General features: G+C 47.4%; 1 protein-coding gene across 4 annotated transcripts in view; it reads right to left on the bottom strand.

Annotated features, from left to right (window-relative positions):
• The window catches only part of LOC129712991 (rho GTPase-activating protein 22-like), a 151,073-nt gene that overhangs the window by 7,487 nt on the left and 121,612 nt on the right, over positions 1–21,974 (bottom strand). For 3 of the 4 annotated variants that reach the window (XM_055661826.1, XM_055661827.1, XM_055661828.1), the window contains 5 exons: positions 15,804–16,011; positions 13,886–14,018; positions 11,142–11,215; positions 7,976–8,097; positions 3,366–4,257 (listed from right to left, as the gene is read on the bottom strand). In XM_055661826.1, the coding sequence (XP_055517801.1) occupies positions 3,366–4,257; positions 7,976–8,097; positions 11,142–11,215; positions 13,886–14,018; positions 15,804–16,011 (1,429 nt within the window). Of the gene's footprint in view, positions 1–2,327; positions 4,258–7,975; positions 8,098–11,141; positions 11,216–13,885; positions 14,019–15,803; positions 16,012–21,974 lie in introns of those variants that run through there. The other variant, XM_055661829.1, reaches the window with a different exon arrangement.

The raw sequence follows: 21,974 nt of genomic DNA, 5'->3' as shown, positions 1-21,974 counted from the left end.
GGTAGGGCAACTTCTCTGGAGGACATGGATGGGTGATGTTTCAGGTCAGGGCCCTTCTTCATACCTCCAACCTCTGAAGAAGGGTTCCAACCCAAAATGTCACATTCCCTTGTTCTCCAGAGATGCCGCCTGACCCGCAGAGTTACGCCAGCTCTTTGTGTCCTTTTATTGGATAGATTTTGATTTCCACCTCAGCTTGTCCAGATCCCAGCTCAGGCTATAAATCTGCCTGCATTCCCCACCTCTATGCTGTCAGTTGATATTTCACCACATGCCGACATAAAGCATGAGAAGCAATCCACTGCATGTCAAACATGATTCAGTGGACAATGCAGGAGAAACACATTGACTCAACCAACATTGTAAAAACACAAATCTGCTAATGGTCCAGGATTAAGTCATAGAGTGATACAGTGAGGAAATAGACTCTTCGGCCCAACTTGCCCACACCGGCCAACATGTCCCTTCTAAACTAGTCCAACCTGCTCGCATTTGGCCCATATCACTCTAAACCTGGTCTGTACAAGTACCTGTCTAAATGTTTTTTAAACTTTGCGATAGTCCCCTCCTCAACTATCCCTTCTGGCAGCCCGTTCCATACATCCACCACTCTCTGCATGAAAAAGTTACCCTCAAGTTCCTATTAAATCAATCTCTCCTCACCTCAAACCCATGTCCTCTAGTTCTCGATTGCCCTACTCTGGGAAAGAGACTCAATATATTCCTCTCATGATTTTATACACCTCTATAAGATCCTCCTCCTGTGCTCCAAGGAATAGAGTCCTAGCCTGCTCAACCTTTGCCTATAGCTCAGATCCTCAAGTCCTGGCGACATCCTCATAAATCTTTCCTGCACCCTTTCCAACTTTCCTGTAACATGGTGCCCAGAACTGAGCACAATACTCCAAATGTGGCTTCACCAATGTCTTGTGCAACTGCAAAATGACCTCCCAACTTCTATACTCACACCGTTCCTCCTCAGCGATTATACTAAAGTCACACTATCACACTCTCTCCCTGAAAAACCCTTCATTAATACAGTCTTTAATGCAGATTCCAGATCGAGATCCACAGAAACCGACTCTGCCTAGAAACATGTTTGTTTAAAGATCCTGGCACTTAGATTGCTCAGAGTAAGTCTTTACCAGTTAGCCAGCTGCTTTGTAAGTTATCACTAAACAGGCTGCTCTGTCAACATGCAAGCAGCTTGCCATTTGAGTGCCTGGTAACAAAGTGAGCTACTTCAGAGCAGAAATAGCTGCTCAGCACCTGCCTGGTTCAGCGACTGCAGGTAGCAGGTGTGTTTTTGTCTGTCTGAATTACTAAAGCTTAAACTGGACAAAAATGTACTTGAAATCTCATGGTGAAGCACTGTGTCAGATGTTGGGTGAAGCATTCTTTATGTTCTAGGAACAGAATTAGGCCATTCGGCCCATCAAGTCTACTCTGCTATTCAATCATCGCTGATTTGTATTTCCCTCTCAACCCCATTCTCCTGTCTTCTCCCCATAACCCTGGACACCCTTGCTCATCAAGAATCTGGCAATCTCCTTAAAAACCTCCATTGACTTGGCCTCCGCAGCCGTGTGTGGCAATGAATTCCACGGATTCACCAACCTCAGACAGGGGTATTGATATTTAATTATTAATGGGAACTTTTCAAAGAGGCTGTGAATGAGGACGCTTCATTGTCACTAGGGCGCAGGTTGTGTGGTGAGGTAGGATGTGGATGGTGGGAATTTTTAGTTTAGTTCAGAGATACAGTGCTGAAGCAGGCCCTTCAGCCCACCAGGCCCATGCCGATCAGTGATCACTCCGTAAACTAATACTATCCTACACACTAGGGACATTTTACAAATGCCAATTAACCTACCAACATCTTTGGAGTGTGGGAGGAAACCAGAGCACCCGGAGAAAGCCCACGTGGTCACGGGGTGAATGTACTAACTCCGTACAGAGAGCTCCCGCCGTCAGGATCGAACTTGGATCTCTGGCGCTGTAAGGCAGCAACTCTACCGCTGTGCCACTGTGCCAAAATGGGGAAAGAGGATATGAAATAGCCTCATCGAAGAGAGAACAGAGACCCCAACAGTTGACGGGAGTCTGAAAAAGGTTCCCAATCCAAAAGGTCGCCCATCTATTCCCTCCACAGATGCTGCCTGACCCGCTGAGTTCCTCCGGCATTTGTGTTTAGTGGCGGGAGAGACAAGATGACCAAGGCTCAGTTGGCATTGTAGTCTTAATAAAATACAATTTACCTTCACTTTCACACCACAAAGTGATGGAGTCACTCAGCGGATCAGGCAGTATGTCTGGAGGACATGGAAAGGCAACATTTTGGGTCAGAAGCCTTCTTCAGTCCTGACCCAAAACATCACCTAACCATGTCCTCCTGCACGGATGCTGCCTGGCTCATTGAGTGTCTCCAGCACTTGGTATTCTATGCAAGATTCCAGCATTTGCACTTCTTGTATCTCCACCTTCAGAATCCTTCACAGCAGAACCCAGAAATGAAAAGCACAATTGTGATAGAATTTTAAGTGTGCAGCATTCATCCAATATGGTTTTTATTGAATTGATTTTTAAAAATATCATCAGAGAAGGGACCGTGAATCACATAGTTCAGAGTATTTTTTGAAATTCCCATTAAAGTAATCAAAGGATATGGTGTTAGGAAAGTGATTGCATGTTTTAAAATAAAACAGCCCTGATCTTACTGAAGTGCCTGAATTCTATCATCTTCGTGCTAGTGAAGACCTTGGTTTAGTTTAGTTTAGAGATACATCACGGAAATGGTTACATAGAAACATAGAAAATAGGTGCAGGAGTAGGCCATTCGGCCCTTTGAGCCTGCAATGCCATTCAATATGATCATGGCTGATCATCCAACTCAGTATCCCATCCCTACCTTCTCTCCATACCCCCTGATCCCTTTAGCCACATCTAACTCCCTCTTAAATATAGCCAATGAACTGGCCTCAACTACCTTCTGTGGCAGAGAATTCCACAGATTCACCACTCTCTGTATAAAAAAATGATTTCCTCCTTATCCTTAAACTGTGACCCTTGTTCTGGACTTCCCCAACATCGGGAACAATCTTCCTGCATCTAGCCTGTCCAACCCCTTAAGAATTTTGTAAGTTTCTATAAGATTCCCCCCTCAATCTTCTAAATTCTAGCGTGTACAAGCCTTTATTCATATGAAAGTCCTGCCATCCCTGCCACATTGTAAATGGCAACAAAAAGCTTTTCACTGTACCTCGGCACACGTGACAATAAACTAAACTGAAACTGGGCTGAGTTACACTTAGACGTGTACGAAGCAGAACTCTGGCAGTAGCGAAGTACAACTTGAATGTCATCACCTTTTGATCCTGGTTTCGTACTCTGCCCTTTGCTTGGTCAGTTCACACTTGAGCTCAGAGACCAGGCTCTGAAGTGCCTTGGAGCACATGGCAGGTTCAGTGGAGGGGAAGAGGGCATCACTGTTGTCGCTGCAGCTGGCACTGCTGCCGCAGGTCTCGAAGGGCTCGCTGCGCTGGGCCTCGCCACGGGGCTGCCTACCCTGCGCCCTCCACTCCCCCTGGGTGCCGTTCAGCGCGGAGGAGTCACTTTCCCGACAGGCCAAGGAGCTGCCGGAGTCGACGACGGAGATTTCACAGGAGGACGTGGACCAGGTGGTGCTGGCGACACTGTGCCGGTCACCGGCACTCAGCGACAGGTTAGACGACGGTACATTGTCGTAGGTGGACAGGCGAGAGGACCCAGTCTCTTTGATTCTGTCCCCAGATGAAGTCCTTCTGTGCCCTCGGAGCGAGGACAGGCCGTTCATCAGCCAATTCCCGCTGGCGGACAAGTGGGGAATATCTAGGCTGGAGCCGCCCACCTTGGCGCTGCCCGATCTCCCGCCCGCCTGCTTGAAGGTGTATTTCCACCCGGGGAGAGTTTGCAGTCTCCGGCCCGGGCTGGTGCTACCCGCAAGTTGCTTGTCCGCCCGCTCGCGAGACGCGGTTTTAGCCACGGTCACGGGGGTGCTGACGTTGACGTCCAGCGAGGTGGAGCTGTCGCAGGCGCTGCCCGCCTGGTTGTCAGCCTTGGTCTCCTCGCTCTCCTCCTCCGACACCCACTCCACCAGGCAGCGCTTGCTCAGTGACCTGGACTCGGGGGCTGGCGCCGGGATGTCGCTGGCAACTATGGGGAACACGCGGGCATGTTCGCTGATCAACACTGTCATCAAATGCTGCACCAGGGAGGTACCTGTTGGTGGAACCAGAGTCACGTTTTAGTTCTTAGTTCATTCTAGAGACGCAGCACGGAAACGGGCCCTTCAGCCCATCGTGTCCGCTGATCACCCGTTCACACCGCTCTATGGAGAAACAAAAATACCCCTGTTAGATAGATAGATAGATAGATCCTTTGTTGTCATTCAGACCTTTCGGTCTGAACTAAATTATGTTGCCTGCAGTCATACACAGAATCAATAATAACAAAACATACAATAAACACAAATTAAACATCCACCACAGTGAGTTCACCAAGCACATCCTCACTGTGATGGAGGCAAAGTCTTAGTTCTGGTTTAGAAAGACGGAAAAAAGACATGCTTCAAGATCCGGTAAGCTGATCCTTCGTTAACTGCAGTTCAATTGTGATGTGTTTATTTGGACTTGTTCTTATGATCAAAGTTTTTTGTTTTTTTTTCCCCTGACATTTTACATGGACAGGACAGGTTAAGAGGGATTGGGGCCAAATGCAGGCAGGTGGGACATGTTGGCCAGTGCAGGCAAGTTGGGCTGAAGGATCTGATTCTGCTCTGTAAGACTGACTCTATGAATCTATTATCAATGTCACAAAGTGCTGGTGTAACTTAGTGGGTCAAGCAGCATCTCAGAAGAACATGGATAGGTTACGCCTCGGGTCTGGAGTGAAGGGTCCTGACCCGAAATGTCACCTATCCACGTCCTTGTATGTCCTCCATCATTCACATCCACTAAGGGCAATTTACAGAGGCCAAGTAATCTAGAAACCCACGAGGACTCGGGGAGAACGTGCAAACTCCACCGAGACAGTACCCGAGGTCAGATTTGAACATGGTTCTCTGCTGCTGTCAGGCAGCAATACTACCATTTTGTGTCACTGTAAGAATGGGAACAGAAAATGAGTTTATTTCACTGGACTTATAGAAACGGAATTGATTTTTGCATTTGAGCACAGTTCCCGTCTCACAAAGGCTAATGAAAGTCTTCCTGAGATGTTGGTCTTTGGTGATTGAGGTTAATTCTGTATCCCAGTAGGAACAGAGCCACGGGCTATTTGAGCTGCAGCGACGTTATTCTCACTACATTATCCAAGGATTACTTCCCCACTGGTTTGTGGTATCTGGTTTAATAGTTTCTCTACCATGGTTCTCTTTAATAAAAACACTAATTCCCCCATTTCAAATGGATATGTAAACCTACTGCTAAAATGTTATTAACCTAGAGGTAACCTATAAAATGAAAGTTTCTCCATCCACCTTCCCACTTCCTAGCTCCAGGAGAGAACTTTACCCGAGGGGTTTGCCTCTGCACGATGAACATCAACATCAACAAGGCCTCAACATGACAGGTATTCTAGTCACTAATTAATTACGATTGGTAGCATGGGAGGGGAGATGGGAGGGGGAAGGGGAGATGTGAAGGGGGAATGGGAGGGGGAAGAGGGGAGCGGAGATGGGAGGGGGGAGATGGGGGGGAGGGGGGGGAAGGGGAGATGGGGGGGGGGGAAGGGGAGAGGGGGGGGGGGAGGGAGATGGGAGGGGGGAAGGGAGATGGGAGATGGGGGAAGGAAGGGGAGATGGGAGGGGGGAGGGGAGATGGGAGGGGGGAAGGGGAGATGGGAGGGGGGAAGGGAGATGGGGGGGGGAAGGGGGGGAGGGGGGGGGGGAGTGGGGAGGGGGGGAGGAATGGGAGGGGAGAGGGGAGGGGGGGGAAGGGAGATGGGGGGGGGGGGGGGGATGGGGGGGGGAAGGGAGATGGGAGGAGGGGAGAGATGGGAGGGGGGAGGGAGAGGGGGGGGGGGAGGGGGGGGAAGGGAGGGGAGAGGGAGAGGGAGGGGGAGGGGAGGGATTGTGGGGGGGGGAGGGGGAAGGGGAGGGGGGGGAGATGGGGGGAGAGGATTGGGAGATGGGAGAGGGGGGGGAGGGGGGAGGGGGGAGAGGGGGGGGGGGGGGGAGATGGGAGGGGGGAAGGGAGTGGGGAGGGGGGAAGGGGAGATGGGGGGGGAAGGGGGATGGGGGGGGGGGGGAATGGGAAAGGGGGGAGATGGGAGGAGGGGAAGGGAGATGGGAGGAGGGAAGGGGGGGGGAGGGGAAAGGGAGAGGGGAGGGGGGAAGGGGAGAGGGGGGGGGGGAGGGGGATGGGAGGGGGGGAGATGGGAGAGGGGGGAGTGATTGGTGGGGGGGGAGTGATTGGGAGGGGGGGAGGGGAGATTGGAGGGGAGGGAGATTGGAGATTGGAGGGGGAAGGGGAGATGGGAGAGGGGAGGGGAGAGGGGGGGGGAGGGGGGGGGGGGAGGGAGATGGGTTGGGGGAAGGAAAGATGGGAGGAGGAAGGGGGAGATGGGAGAAGTGGGAAGGGGGGAGATGGGGGGGGGGAGGGGGGAGGGGGGGAGGGGGGGAGATGGGTGGGGAGGGGGATGGGGAGGGGGGGGGGAAAGGGGATGGGAGGGGGGGAGGGGGAGGGGGGGGGATGGGAGATGGGGGGGGAAGGGGAGATGGGGGGGGGAAGGGGAGATGGGAGGGGGAAGGGGAGGGGGAAGGGGGAGGGGAGATGGGGGGGGAGATGGGAGGGGGGAGGGGGGGGGAGGGGGGGGGGAGGGGAGGGAGGGAGGGAGGGGGGGGGGGGAGGGGGCAGACAGAGGGGGGGGCAGGGGGGGGAGGGGGAAGGGGGGGGGGGGGGAAAGGGGGGAGGGAGGGAGGGGGATGGGGGGAGGGGGGGGGGGGGGGGGGAGAGATTGGAGGGGGGGGGGAGAGATTGGAGGGGGGGGAGGGGGGGGGGGGGGGATTGGATGGGGGGGGGAGAGAGTTTGCAAGTACTCCCTGTTACTGCTTCCTCTTCAGGATCGTCCCACATTCCGGGTTGCAGAGAGAAGGAACTACAGACCTTCCAGTGCTCTGGTTTCCTCCCGCATCTTAAAGACTTGTAGGATTGTAGGTCAATTGGCCTCTGTAATAGTTTCTTAGTGTGTAGGTGAGTGTTTGAGAATGTGAGATTATCTTTAACAAGTGTGAACATTGCTGGTCAGTGTAGACTAGTTGGGCCAAAGGACCCATTTCCATGGTGCATCTGTCAGTGATTCAATGATTCTAAGCTTTCAACCACTTACCAGATTCGACTTCAATAACAGTTCATGTGCTGAAACGCTTAAAAAAGCGAGCGTATGTACAAACATAGAAAATAGGTGCAGGAGGAGGCCATTCGGCCCTTGAAGCCAGCACCGCCATTCATTGTCATCATGGCTGATCGTCCCCAATCAATAACCCTTGCCTGCCTTCTCCCCATATCCCTTGATTCCACAAGCCCCTAGAGCTCTATCTTAAATCCCTCCAGTGATTTGACCTAAACTGCCCTCTGTGGCAGGGAATTCCTCAAATTCACAACTCTCTGGATGAAAAAGGTTTTTCTCACCTCAAATGCCTTCCCCTTTATTCAAAGATATGGACTTAAAACCATACTAACCTATAATCAACAAGGGCCTATTGAGAAGCAATGCCTCGATTGTTAACTGTATCACTCAAAATGGATTTTCAAAGTCCCAGCTCCAATTTTACATCTTTTTCTGCAACGAGTCCTCAGAACAGAGTGAGCACTTAAAGTAAGAGACATTTACTCAAACTTCTGCCCCGTTTGTGGATCAGGCCAACCTGATGTGCTAACTGAAGGAGGATGAAAAGGGCAGATATTCGCCCGTCAGTGGGTGAGTGAAGTTTCCTTACCTTTCATTATAGTCACTGGATCCTCCAGCTTCGGACGCAAGATATTTGGTCCAAAGACTGTGGCAAGATTCTGGACACTCATTTTATTGACACTTGAATAAGACTGAACTTCATCAAGGAACCTAGAGGTAACATGGGCAGTGTGAGAAGGAGAAAATAAAACCAGTCAAGTTACACCATCGTCATGTTTCTGAAATTGTCTTCTTTTCACACACACCTTTTGTATTTATAATCAAAGAACCCTACATCTCTGACTATCGATTTGTTACTAACACCTATGAGAGAGAAGCGAGTGTCACCAAACTTCTGAATTCTCTGGGGTGGAACCCTCTCCAAGACAGACGTGAAGCTCACCGTTTGACCTGTTTTTACAAAATGTTAAATGCTCAGCTCGACATAGACTACAAGACCTACATCAAACCCAAACCAATTAGGAGCAGACGAGGGCATTCGATCCATTTGTGATCCCAGCTACAAAGACAGATGTGTACAGCAATTCGTTCTTCCCCCGCACAATTAAAGCATGGAATAATCTCCACCCAACTATAGTTACCCAACCAGATGCAACTAAATTTAAAGTAGCTCTTACTTCCCAATAACCCTTTCTGGCTTAAGCCCCCCCTTCACCACCTCCAGTTTAAATTCCATTTGGAATATTTTGAAGGACCAAGAAACCAAGAACTAGTTGGATTAGATTAAATGCACTGCACTGTCGTTTGTTCGTCAACGGGTGGCTCTGTAGCTCAGCTTGTCGAGCCACTGCCTCTCAGCACCAGGGTCCCAGGTTCGAACCTGACCTTGGGTGCTGTCTGTGTGCAGTTTGTATGTTCTCCTTGTGACTGTTTACATTCCCCCCCCTCACATTCCAGCAGCTAATTGGCCACTGTAAATTGCACTGAGTGCGTAGGTGAGTGATAGAATCTGGGGGGAATTGGATTTGATTAGTGTGAATGGGTGGCTGTTATACGTTCTCCCCCTCTGGGCTACCTACACACCTCCTTTGTGGCTCTGTGGACACAGTAGGCCAGTGATCCTGTTTTCATGCTGTATCTCTCCGACTATGAGGTGGCGCAGCGGTAGAGTTGCTGCCTAACAATGCCAGACACCCGGGTTGCATCCGTATGGAATTTACACCTTCTTCTCATGACCCATGTGGATCTTCGCTTTCTTCCCACACTCCAAAGACGTGTGTGTGTGTGTGTGTGTGTATAGGATAGTGTTAATGTGCCGTTTCCGCACTGTATCTCTAAACTAAACTAAACTATGACTGAGAGACTTACTGCAAATCCCTTTGCCCAAATGCAAAGTCTTGCAGCGCCACAGTATCAGACTGTTGGTGGACTAACCCTGGCCAAATGAGGTCTGAGTAGCAGGGTTATAAAAGATCGAAAAAGATGTTAAGAACTCGGGGCCACTTAAAGACCCCCCCCCCCACATCTACCGAGGATAAGCCGTTCCACTAAAAAAGAGAACAGATCTGAAAAAGACATGGAGGGAGGTCTCCATAAAGCTCATCTCCTACCTCACCGCACTCCACCAGTTAACACCACTATCTAAAGGGCCTGTCCCACTTTGGGGCCTTTGTGCGTTACGCAGATGGCGCGCGACTGCGTGCCACTGCCTATGTCACCACAAGCGCGTCGTGACACGTAAATGACGCGGAAATGGTGCCTAAGTGGGACAGGCCCTTAAGAGAGCACTAGAGATCTACCACATCTATGCAGGGTGAAGGTAATGTCCTTACAATAACATTTACTAGCTCTGTAATTTCAAGCATTTGCTGGCCCCATAGCAGAAGTGTCCACGTCGCAGGGCTGGAAACTGGATGTATCCCGAGCTAATTCTGCTCCCACCATCACCTGTTGTGACAAGTGATGGCTCCCACTGATTGTCGCCAGAAGCTTGCGTCATTTTCAGGACGGACGATGACAGCGAGGTCAACATTTGTAACAAGATGGACACGTAAAGAAGCAGCATTTGCTGGTCCACCTTGGAATTGGCCAATTTGCCATCTTTTAACCTCGTAACTTGGCTGCTGCCCATGTTAAAATGTTATCTCATTTTAATGTTCCCATACCATAAGGGCAAGGAAGTGAAATGTAGTACCAACAATGCTGCAATAAAAGACCCAAGCACACTATAGAGTTTAGAGCAGTGGTTCCCAACCTTTTTTTGGCCATGCCCCACCTAATCATCTCTAAAATCCTGATGCCCCCCCCCATATGATGATATATAATTCTTATCATTTAAAAAGTGAACTCTGTTTCAGCTGAAGAAGCTTAAAACGCCAATACCTTGGTTTAAACAAGCTTCAAAAGAACATGGCATCCATGAAAAAGAAAAATGAAATAAACAAAAGACAGTTAAAGTTCTGAGCAAGAAATTACTAGAAAATTGTAAAAAAAAAAGAAAAAACATTCGGTGGTAATAAAATAATAATAATGATAAATATGATAATAAAAGAGTATTCACAGGTAATAAAGTGAGAGAAAATTATGCGACGTGCATGAAGAGCGATGGCGCGGTGATTATGTAATAACTACACAATAAAGACCTTTTTTACCCCAAAAAAATTATTTACTCAAAATAACATCTGAAACATAAACTACATATGTTTACCTGATGGAAAATCCTAAAAAATAAAAATCGAAAATTTGGACCCAGACCTCCTCAGTCGCGCTCAATTGCCCCCCTTAAAAATCAAATTGCCCCCCTGTGGGGCGTACGCCCCACGTTGGAAACCACTGGTTTAGAGATTTAACCTTCAGAATTACGGCGTGGAACCAGGCCCTTTGGCCCAGCGATCACCCCACATGCTGACACTATCCTACATACGCTAGGGACAATTTTAAAATGTTATCAAAACCAATTAACCTACAAGCCTGTACGTCTTTGGAGTGTTGGAGGAAACTGGCGCACGCGGGGAAAATACATGGAGAAGGTATAAACACCGTGCAGTCTGGCGCTGTGAGGCAGCAATAACGTTACGCTGCCCCACTGTGCTGCCCATAATATTGGACAGACTCCAATTCCGCGGCCGTTTTAGAAATGGTGAAGTGCGAATAAAACAGTGAGCTACCACCAAGCGACGCACAGAGTATTTCCCAATTACATGCCGATACACTTCATCGCCCACCGACCGCTGAGCCAAGCCGAGAAAACCCACCTGCAGGTGTATTTGAGCAGATTGTAATTGGCCTGAGGCAGTCCAGCAACCTGTTTGATCAGCTCTTGGACACCCTGAATAACAAACAAAGGCAGATTATTAATTCAGCAATACCAGGTAGGAGAACACTTAAAAAGAATGCACTCATTTAACCCTGGCTGTGCAAGGTCAATTGGACAGGTAGGCAGTTAAAATTGATTAGATTATTGACCCAGCTGAGTGCCACCTGTAACCTGCTCAGTTCAGCCGGTAACCAGACCACCTGCTTAAGACAGACACAAAATGCTGGAGTAACTCTGGAGCAAAGGAATAGGTAGACAAAAATGCTGGAGAAACTCAGCGGATGCAGCAGCATCTATGGAGCGAAGGAAATAGGCAACGTTTCGTCCCGAAACGTTGCCCATTTCCTTCGCTCCATAGATGCTGCTGCACCCGCTGAGTTTCTCCAGCATTTTTGTCTACCTTCGATTTTCCAGCATCTGCAGTTCCTTCTTAAACGTAAAGGAATAGGTGACGTTTTGGGTGGAGACCCTTCCTCAGACCGAGTCTGTTTTTTGAGTGTGAACTTTACCCATTCCTTTTGTCCAGAGATGTTGCCTGATCCGCTGAGTTACTCCGGCATTTTGTGTCTATCGTCGAAATATCGCTTTCAGTGTAAAGCAGCATTGGCAGCTCCTCTCCTTACCTTGGAGGACTTACACAGTTCCCGCTGCACCAAAAAATCCCAGAGCATCATAAAGGACATTTCCCACCCCGGACACTCCCTGTTTGAACTGTTGCTGTCAGGCAGACGGTACAGATCTACAAGGACAAGGACGAACAGACTAAAAAACAGTTTTTACCCCACTGCTATAAAAGCATTAAATGTAGCCGCCAAGGAACGCAGGGGCGAGACATACTAAGGGACTGTGGTACACTGTGAAATCGACAGAAGGATGGAGGGTTGGGTGTTTATGCGTGCTATTTTTGTGATATTTATTTAGTTGTTTATCTTTTAATATTTTACCTTGTATGTACCGTTAGCTTTTAGAAATGTTTGAATGGTGCACTGACTGGCTGACATTTTTAAATTTCGTTGTACATGGTGCATGTTACAATGACAATAAAGAAACTATTCTATTCTATTCTTCCTACACAGCCCATCTGCCTATATATATATACACACAGCGGGCCCTTCCAAACCTAGTGACGCATTCTTCTCGTAGATACCATTGGGAAGGAGGTAGGGATGCTGGAAGCTGATAGATACAGGTTCAAGACCAGCTTCCTCTCATCAAACATCATGCCCTTGAAGCAGCCTGCACAACCCTACACCCTTTGCACCACCATGGTGTTCATGCAATTTGGATTTTGCACTACCATGCAGACTCAGAATACATATTTTTGTTATACATTTACATTTGCCGGGTTTATCTAATGTGCCTGTAAACCTGCGGCAAGTATCAACTTCATTGGTCCAAATCCCTCCAACAGGTTTGGAGGGATATGGACCAAACGCGGGCAGGTGGGACTAGTGCAGTTGGGACATGTTGGCAAGTTTGTCCTGTTTCCACACTGTATCACACACTGACTCTATACCTCATATCTGGTGCAATATAGCAACTAAATACTCTTGAAGATGCACACAAAGTGCTGGAGTAACTCAGTGGCTCTGGAGACAAAGCACGGTGACATTTCGGGTCGGGACCCTTCTTCAGACTGAAAGTAGAGGGAAGGGAACTGGAAGTAAGAAAAGGCCGGAACAAAGCGGGACTGGCAACAGATGACCACGGAAGGGTGGAGCCCACAATGGTCCCTTGTTGATAGACACAAAAAGCTGGAATAACTCAGTGGGCCAGGTAGCGTCTCTGGAGAAAGGAATAGGTGACGTTTCGGGTGCAGACCCCTCTTCAAACTGAGAGTCAGGGAAGAGGGAAAGATGAAAATGTACATAGAGCAAATAAATGAAAGATGGCCCATAGTCGGTCAATACTGCTTGATTCTGGCCTTTTCCCACCTCCAGTTCCCTCCATTCTACTTTCACTGAAGAAGGGTCTCAATCCAAAACATTACATCATGAAACAATCTTTCTCCAGAGATGCTGCCTGACCCATTGAGTAAAGGCCCTGTCCCACTTTCCCGAGTTACTCATGAACTCTCCCGAGTTTTCCCCTTGATTTGAACTCGGAGAATTACAGTAATAGCCGTTCGTAGGAACTCGGGGCAATTTTTTTCAACTCGTGGACGTTTTTTCAACATGTTGAAAAATGTCCACTTACCTGATGCCCCGAGTTCCTACGGCTGGCACTCCACAAAATGCTGGAGTAACTCAGTGGGACAGGCAGCATTTCCGGAGAGAAAGAATGGGTGACGTTGCTGGTCGAGACCCTTCTTCAGACTGGTATGGGGGAAAGGGAAACATGAGATATAGACAGTGACTTACCGAGATATAGAACAAATGAATGAAAGATATGCAAAAACGTAACGGTGATAAAGGAAACAGGCCATAGTTAGCAGTTTGCTGGGTGAGAACGGGGACTTGGGTGGGGGAGGGATGGAGAGAGAGTGAATGCAAAGGTTACTTGAAGTTAGAGAAATCAATATTCATACCACTGGGGTGTAAATAATTCTGCATTTTGTGTTCATTTCCACAGTTCCTTGTGTCTGCATCAAAAGGAATGGTCCTTTTTTTTCAGGAACAATTGGCATAAAAAGGACACAACGTCTATCGTTCAACGTACTGAAAGGGCCCCGGGTTCGCTTACCTCTTCTTTGTCCTTGGCCAGCAGCTGTGCACATGAAAGGAAGTCCTCATACTTTGCAAACGGGATGACTGGTTCTGGCAACTCCCTCAAGTACAGCTTCAGCAGGGATGCGACTGTGTGGACGTCTGTGTTCCTGAAACGCAAACACACGAGTCATGGAGCTTTGTAAAGCCATGACAATTAGTCAGCAGTTTCTGTCAGCACATGGAATCCAGCACAACACCACCCAGTAATAAGTCACCTCCACCTATTCTGACCCACATAGTTATTACTTCATTATCTATTATCTTGACCCACAGTCAAAACTGCATTTACTACTATTACTAGCCAGTTCATTGGTTATATTTAAGAGGGAGTTAGATGTGGCCCTTGTGGCTAAAGGGATCAGGGAGTATGGAGAGAAGGCAGGTACAGGATATTGAGTTGGACGATCAGCTATGATCATATTGAATGGCAGTGCAGGCTCGAAGGGCCGAATGGCCTACTCCTGCACCTATTTTCTATGTTTCTATATACGTTCATGTTATAGAAGCAGAATGAGGCCATTCGGTCCATTAGGTCAAGACTGCCATTCAATCATGGTTAATCTGTCTTTCCCTCATGCTCCTGCCTTCTCCCCATAACCCCCGAGGCCACAAATCTAATACCTCTACTTCAGGTTCCAATTTTTTTATAAAGTTGCTTTAAATTGTTCCAAGCCTGGCTGGGAATCTTTTTTTTCTCTGTTAGTTGGCTCCAATTGGAAACTGGGATCAGAAAATAAAATAATGATAAATGATAACTTTTTACATGTAGAGAATGGGAATAGGTTGAAATGGTTTCACTGAGAACAAACACGATCGCTGGTTGAAAGAGAGACACAAAATGAACATAAAAGGATCAACAGTCTTTGGACACAGAGCTATCAATAGGAGTCAATGTTGACTTTATGTTGTTGAGAGTTAGTCCTTCGGTGAAAAAAAATTTAGCTAAAGGTGAATCGTTATTCCAATGCTCCAGAGATTTTTGAAAACATGCAGAAGAGGTATCAGGACTTAAAGATATCAATTTATAACTGGTGGTTATTTTGAAGTCAGTGTATTACAAACCACTCAAAGCCACTCATGGCCTTATGAACCTCTTACATATATAATGACTTGGTACAGTAAACACTGCAGTACACAGTACCCTTGGGTTTTTGGTAATGACGTTAGAAGATTTTCACGTTTAAGAGCAACATCCATTATTAACATTCAAATATACTTTTGTGTTTTACGTTATTTTACATGTGTTAAACGATAATACATTTTTTTCCAGAGAGTCCGGCGAATTTAAAAGGAGCAGAAGACAAACCAACACTCTGCAGGTAGACACAAAATGCGTGTGTAACTCAGCGGGACAGGCAGCATCTCTGGAGAGAAGGAATTGGTGCCGTTTTGGGTTGAAGCTGTCGGAAGGAGGGTCTTGACTCGAAACGTCACCCATTCCTTTTCTCCAGAGATGCCGCCTGGCCCGCTGAGTTACTCCAGCATTTAGTGTCCATCTCCAGTGGAAACCAGCATCTGCAGGTTCCTTTCTACACAAGAACTCTGCAACCAGCTGGTAATGTGAATGAGTTCCGGATCCTGACCCCCCAGCCACACCCCCGACTTTTGGGGCCGACCTGCATTTACTATTACTCATCTTAGGTTCATGAGTTATAGGAGCAGAACCAAGGCATTTGGCCCATTAAGACTAATCTGCCATTCAATTCAGGCTCACATTCCAGACTAATGACCAATCCTGCTGTATTACATTAACATTGCTGGTGGTTGGTCAAACATAAACAGCCTCCTGCAGCAAACACGTCTTAGTGGTTTATAATGCATTGGCTGCAAGTGAACTAAAATAAACAGCAGTAGCCTCCAGCACATGAACAATATAAAATGTAGGAATTTACTTGTCAAATAGCGGCTTCTCTCCACAGTTGAAAGAATCCTGGAGCTCTTTGACCAGGTTGGCTTGCCCAGGCATGCGGAATAACCCTTCTTCGTTGAGTCCATGTTCTCTGATAAAGTCCACACACTGTTCCACTAGTAATGGAGCCAAATGCCTTCCAAACTTCCTCTCGCACTGCACCGTATCTTCCAAACGCTGTCCAAATATACCTGGAATAAATCGCAATCTGCAGGTGTGATTTTCCCCCGACTAAGGCTTTAATAACATTCCCTCCCGATTCACGTTGTTTCTTTAACCTGGGAACTGAAATGTCAAATGTCAAACTTAAAATACACTTTACTCTATAAAGTATTTTTAATTACAATTGAAGGACAGCACGGCAGTAGAGTTGCTGCCTTACAGCACCAGCGAGCCTGGCTTGATCCTGACCATGGGTGCTTGTTTGTACAGAGTTTGTACACACTCAATGTGACTTGAATAGGTTTCCCCCGGGATCTCCGGTTTCCTCCCACACTCCAAAGATGTACAGGTTTGGTACGTTAATACGTTAATTTCGTATTATTGTAATTTATCCTCAGTATGTGTATGCTAGTGTCAATGTGCGGGGATCGTTGGTCGGCACGGACTCGGTGGGCCGAAGGGCCTGTTTCCGTGCTGTATCTCTAAACTAAACAATGCTCCGGTCAATTTTTAAATCCCTTATTAGGAATAAGATTGTTTTGGCTCTGTGAACTGTTAAAACATTGACTTTCCACTTAACAACTTTTAACCCTATGCAGAATTTATAACAATACACATACATGACAAAGCCTTTCTAAATTCTCTCACAATGTTGACAAGATACAGGAGAAAATATATATACCTTTTGAGAATAATCTTAAATCCCTTTAACACAATTTTTTAATATAAAAGAAAATATTCATTAGTTTAGTTTAGATACAGCTTGCACGCAGGCCCTTTGGCCCACCAAGTCCACTCTGACCATTCACATGAGTTCTCTTATCCCACTTGCTCATACACTTCCCACACATGAAGGGCAACTTTCAGAAGCCAATTAACCTTCGAACCTGCATGTCTTTGGGATGCGCGAGGAATCCCACGTGATCACAGTGAGAACGTGCAAACTCCACACAGACAGCTCCTGAGATCAGGACTGAACTGGGGTTTCTGGCGCTGGGACGCAACTGTTCTACCCGCTGCGCCACTGTGCGCTCATTCAGAGTTGACGGATTTCAAGTTTAGAGTGGAGAAGCTGGGATTGTTCTCGCTGGTGAGAAAAAGATTTGCTGAAGATAAACAGGATAGAGAAAGAGACAGATAAACTGGTCCCATTTGTAAATAGCTGAAGGACCAGGGGACACACATTGAAGGTTTTAGGCCACAGATACGGGGCTTATAATGAATAGTTAGAATTGGAATTCACTGCCTGCAAGGATAGTGAGAACATGATTACTCTGGGCTTTCAAAAGGGTAATAGAATGGACACTCAGGGGAGAAGTAGGCCAATCTATGATGACATATGCTGCAGATTGCTCCACTGGAAGCAGGGATAGACTTTATGGGTCAAATTGCCATCGTCCTAATTGTTCTATGATTTCCATTTAATCATTTCACCTGCTCAGTGCCAACTATGAATGCCCTTTTACCATCCAAGCTCGATACATCACATTCTGGCACAACATCCAACCCAAGAGCATTCTCATATTTCCAAGGGCTTGGAAGTATGGAAGCTGCTACTTAGACAAACCCGACTGTGGCATCTCTGGCTTCAGCTCAACCTGCAACGCACAGTACAAGCGGCGTCATCTGGAGCTCTAACTCCAACCCCCAAAAGTGACGGAAACGCTCCACGGGGCCAGCAATGGTGCACGGCCCAAACCAGCATGACTCCAGTGATCTCCTCAGGCAGTGCTCCTCAGACATCACTGTTGCTTCAACATCTGTGCTACATTTCTTCTTATTTGCCTGGAGAATGCGTGGTCTGTGATACCCTGGCTGATTTATAATCAAAGGCAATGCTCTAGGTGGCATCAACAACGGTAGATTAGGGAGGTGGTGACAATCAGCCAGGTGGGGGTTCATGTATGTATGGGCTGTATGTGTATGTATGCGAGTGTGTGTACACACGTGTATGGGTGTGCATGTGCATATGTAAATGCGTGGTGTATATACGTGCATGGGTGTGTGTGTGTGTGTGTGCGTGTGCGTGTTTATATATATCTATACTGATGCTCCCAACTCACCTCATCTCCCCTGGTCAAATCGGACCAGATTTAGTGTATAAACTAACCCATGAACAATGGTCACTGAGCCAATGTCCCTGGAACATCAGTAGGTGGTGTGTAACTCCTTCGAGCAGGAGTCACCGCCAGCGGAGCAGTGATTGCAACTGGCCCTCCGATCCAAAAGAGCAATCTCATCAGTGCCATTCCTCCTCTCCGTATTTTCCTCCAACTTATTCTCTCTCACAAGCCCATCAATGGCCCTCTGCACCTTTTGACACAGCAAGGGGTAATTTATGCTCGCCATTTATCCTACGAACAGATCTTTGGTGGGTGGGAGGAAAACTGGAGCATCTGGTGGAAATCTGCATGGCCACAAGGAGAGTATGCAAACTCCAGACAGCACCAGCGGTCGGGATTGAACCCAGGTCCCTGGAGCTGCGAGGATTCTTTCCATGTGCCACCATGACCTCTCAATCCACTGCTGACATGCTGACATTATGTTGCAGATCATGAGAAACCACGAGAGGAAAATCAAACACAAGGCATTGTTCAGAAAAGTAATGATCAGCGAGCAGAGGTAAACGTGTCCCACGTCAGTCTGAAGTCAAACTCAAATGGCAGAGGGTGCCTGAAGAGATGGACCTTCAGGCTGCAGTAGAATATATTTGGAGAAAGTCTAGGATGTGACAATTCCTTTCATGTAACATAACCAATAATAAACATGCCTGTTATTTGTTTGTTTCTGCCTGCTATCTTCATACTCTGACCTGTTCAAATAATCACTACCCAATGTCAATAAACACATTTCCTTATCACACTGATGATGCTGGTTTACACCGAAGATGGATACAAAATGCTGGAGTAATTCAGCAGTTCAGGCAGCATCTCTGGAGAGAAGGAATGGGTGATGTTTCGGGTCAAGACCCGTCACACATTCCCTCGCTCCAGTGATGCTGCCTGTCGCGCAGAGTTAAGGGCCTGTCCCACTTCGCTGTCCTTTGCGCCTCATTTACGCGTCATATGTAAAATAGGTCGACGCGTTGTGATGGGCGACATCGTGCGCAAATCACGTATCAGCACAGCCGTCTGGTGCGCGTGACGTCATTAGAATACCCTGCGGTTACGGACATCGACGCACGGTGACGTAACCATGCGTCACCACGCAATACACGTGAGACGTCGGGACGCCAGTGTACGTCGCCAATGCATCAACGTGCGTACGCTATACGCCACGCAGGTGGCGCGCAAGGATTTTGTTACACTACGCAATCCCGGAGCGCTGCGCGATACCACGTGCCACCGCATGCGATTCCACGCCTCACCATGCACAATGCGTGCATCACCCACGCACACCCTACCCGTCATGACGGGTAAATGACCTGCAAATGACGGCCAAGTGGGACAAGCCCTTTACTCCACCATTTAGTGTCTAGCCTTGGTTGGTAAGTTACATTGCAAGTATAAGCTATGGCAGTCCAACCCAAGTAATCAGGTTTATTCCTTGAAGTTATATTAAACACACATGAAAGCACCGTTAGACTGCATTAGGAATAAGAGACAGGTTCTCCTCTCCACTTCACAAAAAATAAATCAGATCAAAGAAAAGACGACTAGGAAGGGGATTCCAAAAATGAAACGATTATCTGCCAGGAATATTGGAATAGCCAGGGATTCTTTTCACCGAGAGAGAGAAGATTGAGTGTGGATTTTATTTTATTTAGTTTAGAGATACAGCGCGGAAACAGGCCCTTCAGCCCTCCGAGTCCATGCCGACCAGCAATCCCCTAGCATTAGCACTATCCTATACACACTAGGGACAATTTTTCAGTTTTACCGAAGCCAATAAACCTACATCTTTGGAGTGTGTGAGGAAACCAGAGCACCCAGAGAAAACCCACGCAGGTCAAAGTCAAAGTCAAAGTCAATTTTATTCTTCTCTGAACCCTTTCAAGCTTGACAATATCTTTCCCATAACATTTTGCCCAGAACTGAACATAATATTCTAAATGCGATCTCACCAATGTCTTATCCAATTGCAACATGACCTCCTAACTTCTATACTCAATATTCTGACTGATGAAGGCCAAAGTACCAAAGGCCTTTTTGACCACCTTATCCGCCTGCAACTCGACCTTCAAGGAACCATGCACCTGTACTCCTAGTTCCCTCTGCTCTACAACACTCCCCAGAGGCCTACCATTTACTGTGTGGGCCCTGCCCTTGTTAGACATCCCAAAATGTAACACCTCACACTTCTCTGTATTAAATTCCATCAACCATTCCTGTGTCCACCTGGCCAATTGATCCAGATCCTGCTGCAATCTTTCACAACCATCTCCACTTTCTGCAAAACCACCCACTTTTGTAACATCAGCAAACTTGCTAATCTTGCCCTGTATGTTCTCATCCAAATCATTGATGTGGATGACAAACAGTAACGGGCCCAGCAGCAAACCCTGAGGCACACTGCTAGTCACAGGCCTCCAGTCCGAGAAGCAACCTTCCACCATCACCCTCTGCTTTCTTCCATGAAGCCAATTTGCTATCCTTTCACAGAAAATGGGAAAGCTTTAGACTTTAGAGAAACTGTGTGGGAACAGGTCCTTTGGCTCACCCATACACGAGCACTATCCTTCACACTAGGGACAATTTACAATTTCTAATGAGCCTTTTCCCTGGGATATGCAGCAGCCATTTGCAGAACCACTGTTTCTCTGTAGCAGAGCTGGTCGGGGTGATGTGGGATCCAACTGTCTTTCAAAAGACATTTAGGTAGATGTATGGGAAACTCAAGGACATAGGGTTAAAGTGAGCAGGGAGAGATTTAAGAGTGACCTCAGAGATAACCTTTTCACTCGCAGTGGAGTCCATATCTGGACTAATCTGCTCAAGGAAACCCCAGATGAGGATACAATTATGACTTTCAAAAGACATTTGGGTAGATATAGAAGAAGGAAATTGAAGATAGACAGGTAGCTGGAGTAACGGGGCAGGCAGTATCTCTGGAGGAAAGGAATAGGTAACATTTCAGGTCGAGACCCTTCTTCAGACTCAATAGGTGACGTTTCGGATCAAGACCCTTCTTCACACTCCTGAAGGCTTCTGAGTCCGAAGAAGGGTCTAGACCTGAAACATCACCTGTTCCTTGTCTCCAGAGATGCTGCCTGACCCCGCTGAGTTACTCAAGCTATTTGGGTCTATGTTGTGCTGTGTGAAGCGGAAACAGGATGTAGGTGGTTCCCATTGGCACAGTGCCGTTCCCAAACCTCCAGCAACTCACAACGACCAAACACACAGTGAGCAACCCGCCTCACATCCCTTCACACTGCCAACATTTGTTCACATCTGCCTTGATTTGTGCCAGTGTTAGATTCGTCAACTTTCCACAACCACAAGATTCTAACCCGATTGCCAGCTATGTTATCGTGCATATAGCAAGGCACATTTGATGATGGCGACTTTGTTTATGATGTTTTTTGACTGGTGAGTAAATCTGTCCAGTTCCCCAGTGTGTATGCAAGCACCAGAGTAAAATATACCAACTGATCAATCAAGTACACTCTCCCCACGCATCTGGGCCCAACCATGTCATCATCATTCCTCATATACAGAGGAGGCCATTCGACCCACTGAGTCTATGCCATCTCATGACCGTTCCCATTAGTCCCATCTGTAATCTAATTTTTCGTTCATGTCAAGCAACTCTCCACAATTCTGCTACCACTCATCACAGATACAGCATGGAAACGGGCCCTTTGGCTCACCCGTACACGAGCACTCTCCTACACACGAGGGACAATTTACAATTTACAGAAACCAATTAATCTAAAAACCTGTCTTTGGAGCGTGGGACAAAACCAGAGCACCTGGAGAAAGCCTACACGTTCAGAGGGAGAACGTACAAACTCCACACAGACAGCAGCCGTAGTCAGGATCGAACTCCGGCC

Source organism: Leucoraja erinacea, chromosome 34 (genome assembly GCF_028641065.1).
Source record: "Leucoraja erinacea ecotype New England chromosome 34, Leri_hhj_1, whole genome shotgun sequence".
Lineage (NCBI taxonomy): Eukaryota > Metazoa > Chordata > Chondrichthyes > Rajiformes > Rajidae > Leucoraja > Leucoraja erinaceus.
This window is presented reverse-complemented; position numbering and strand designations above follow the sequence as displayed.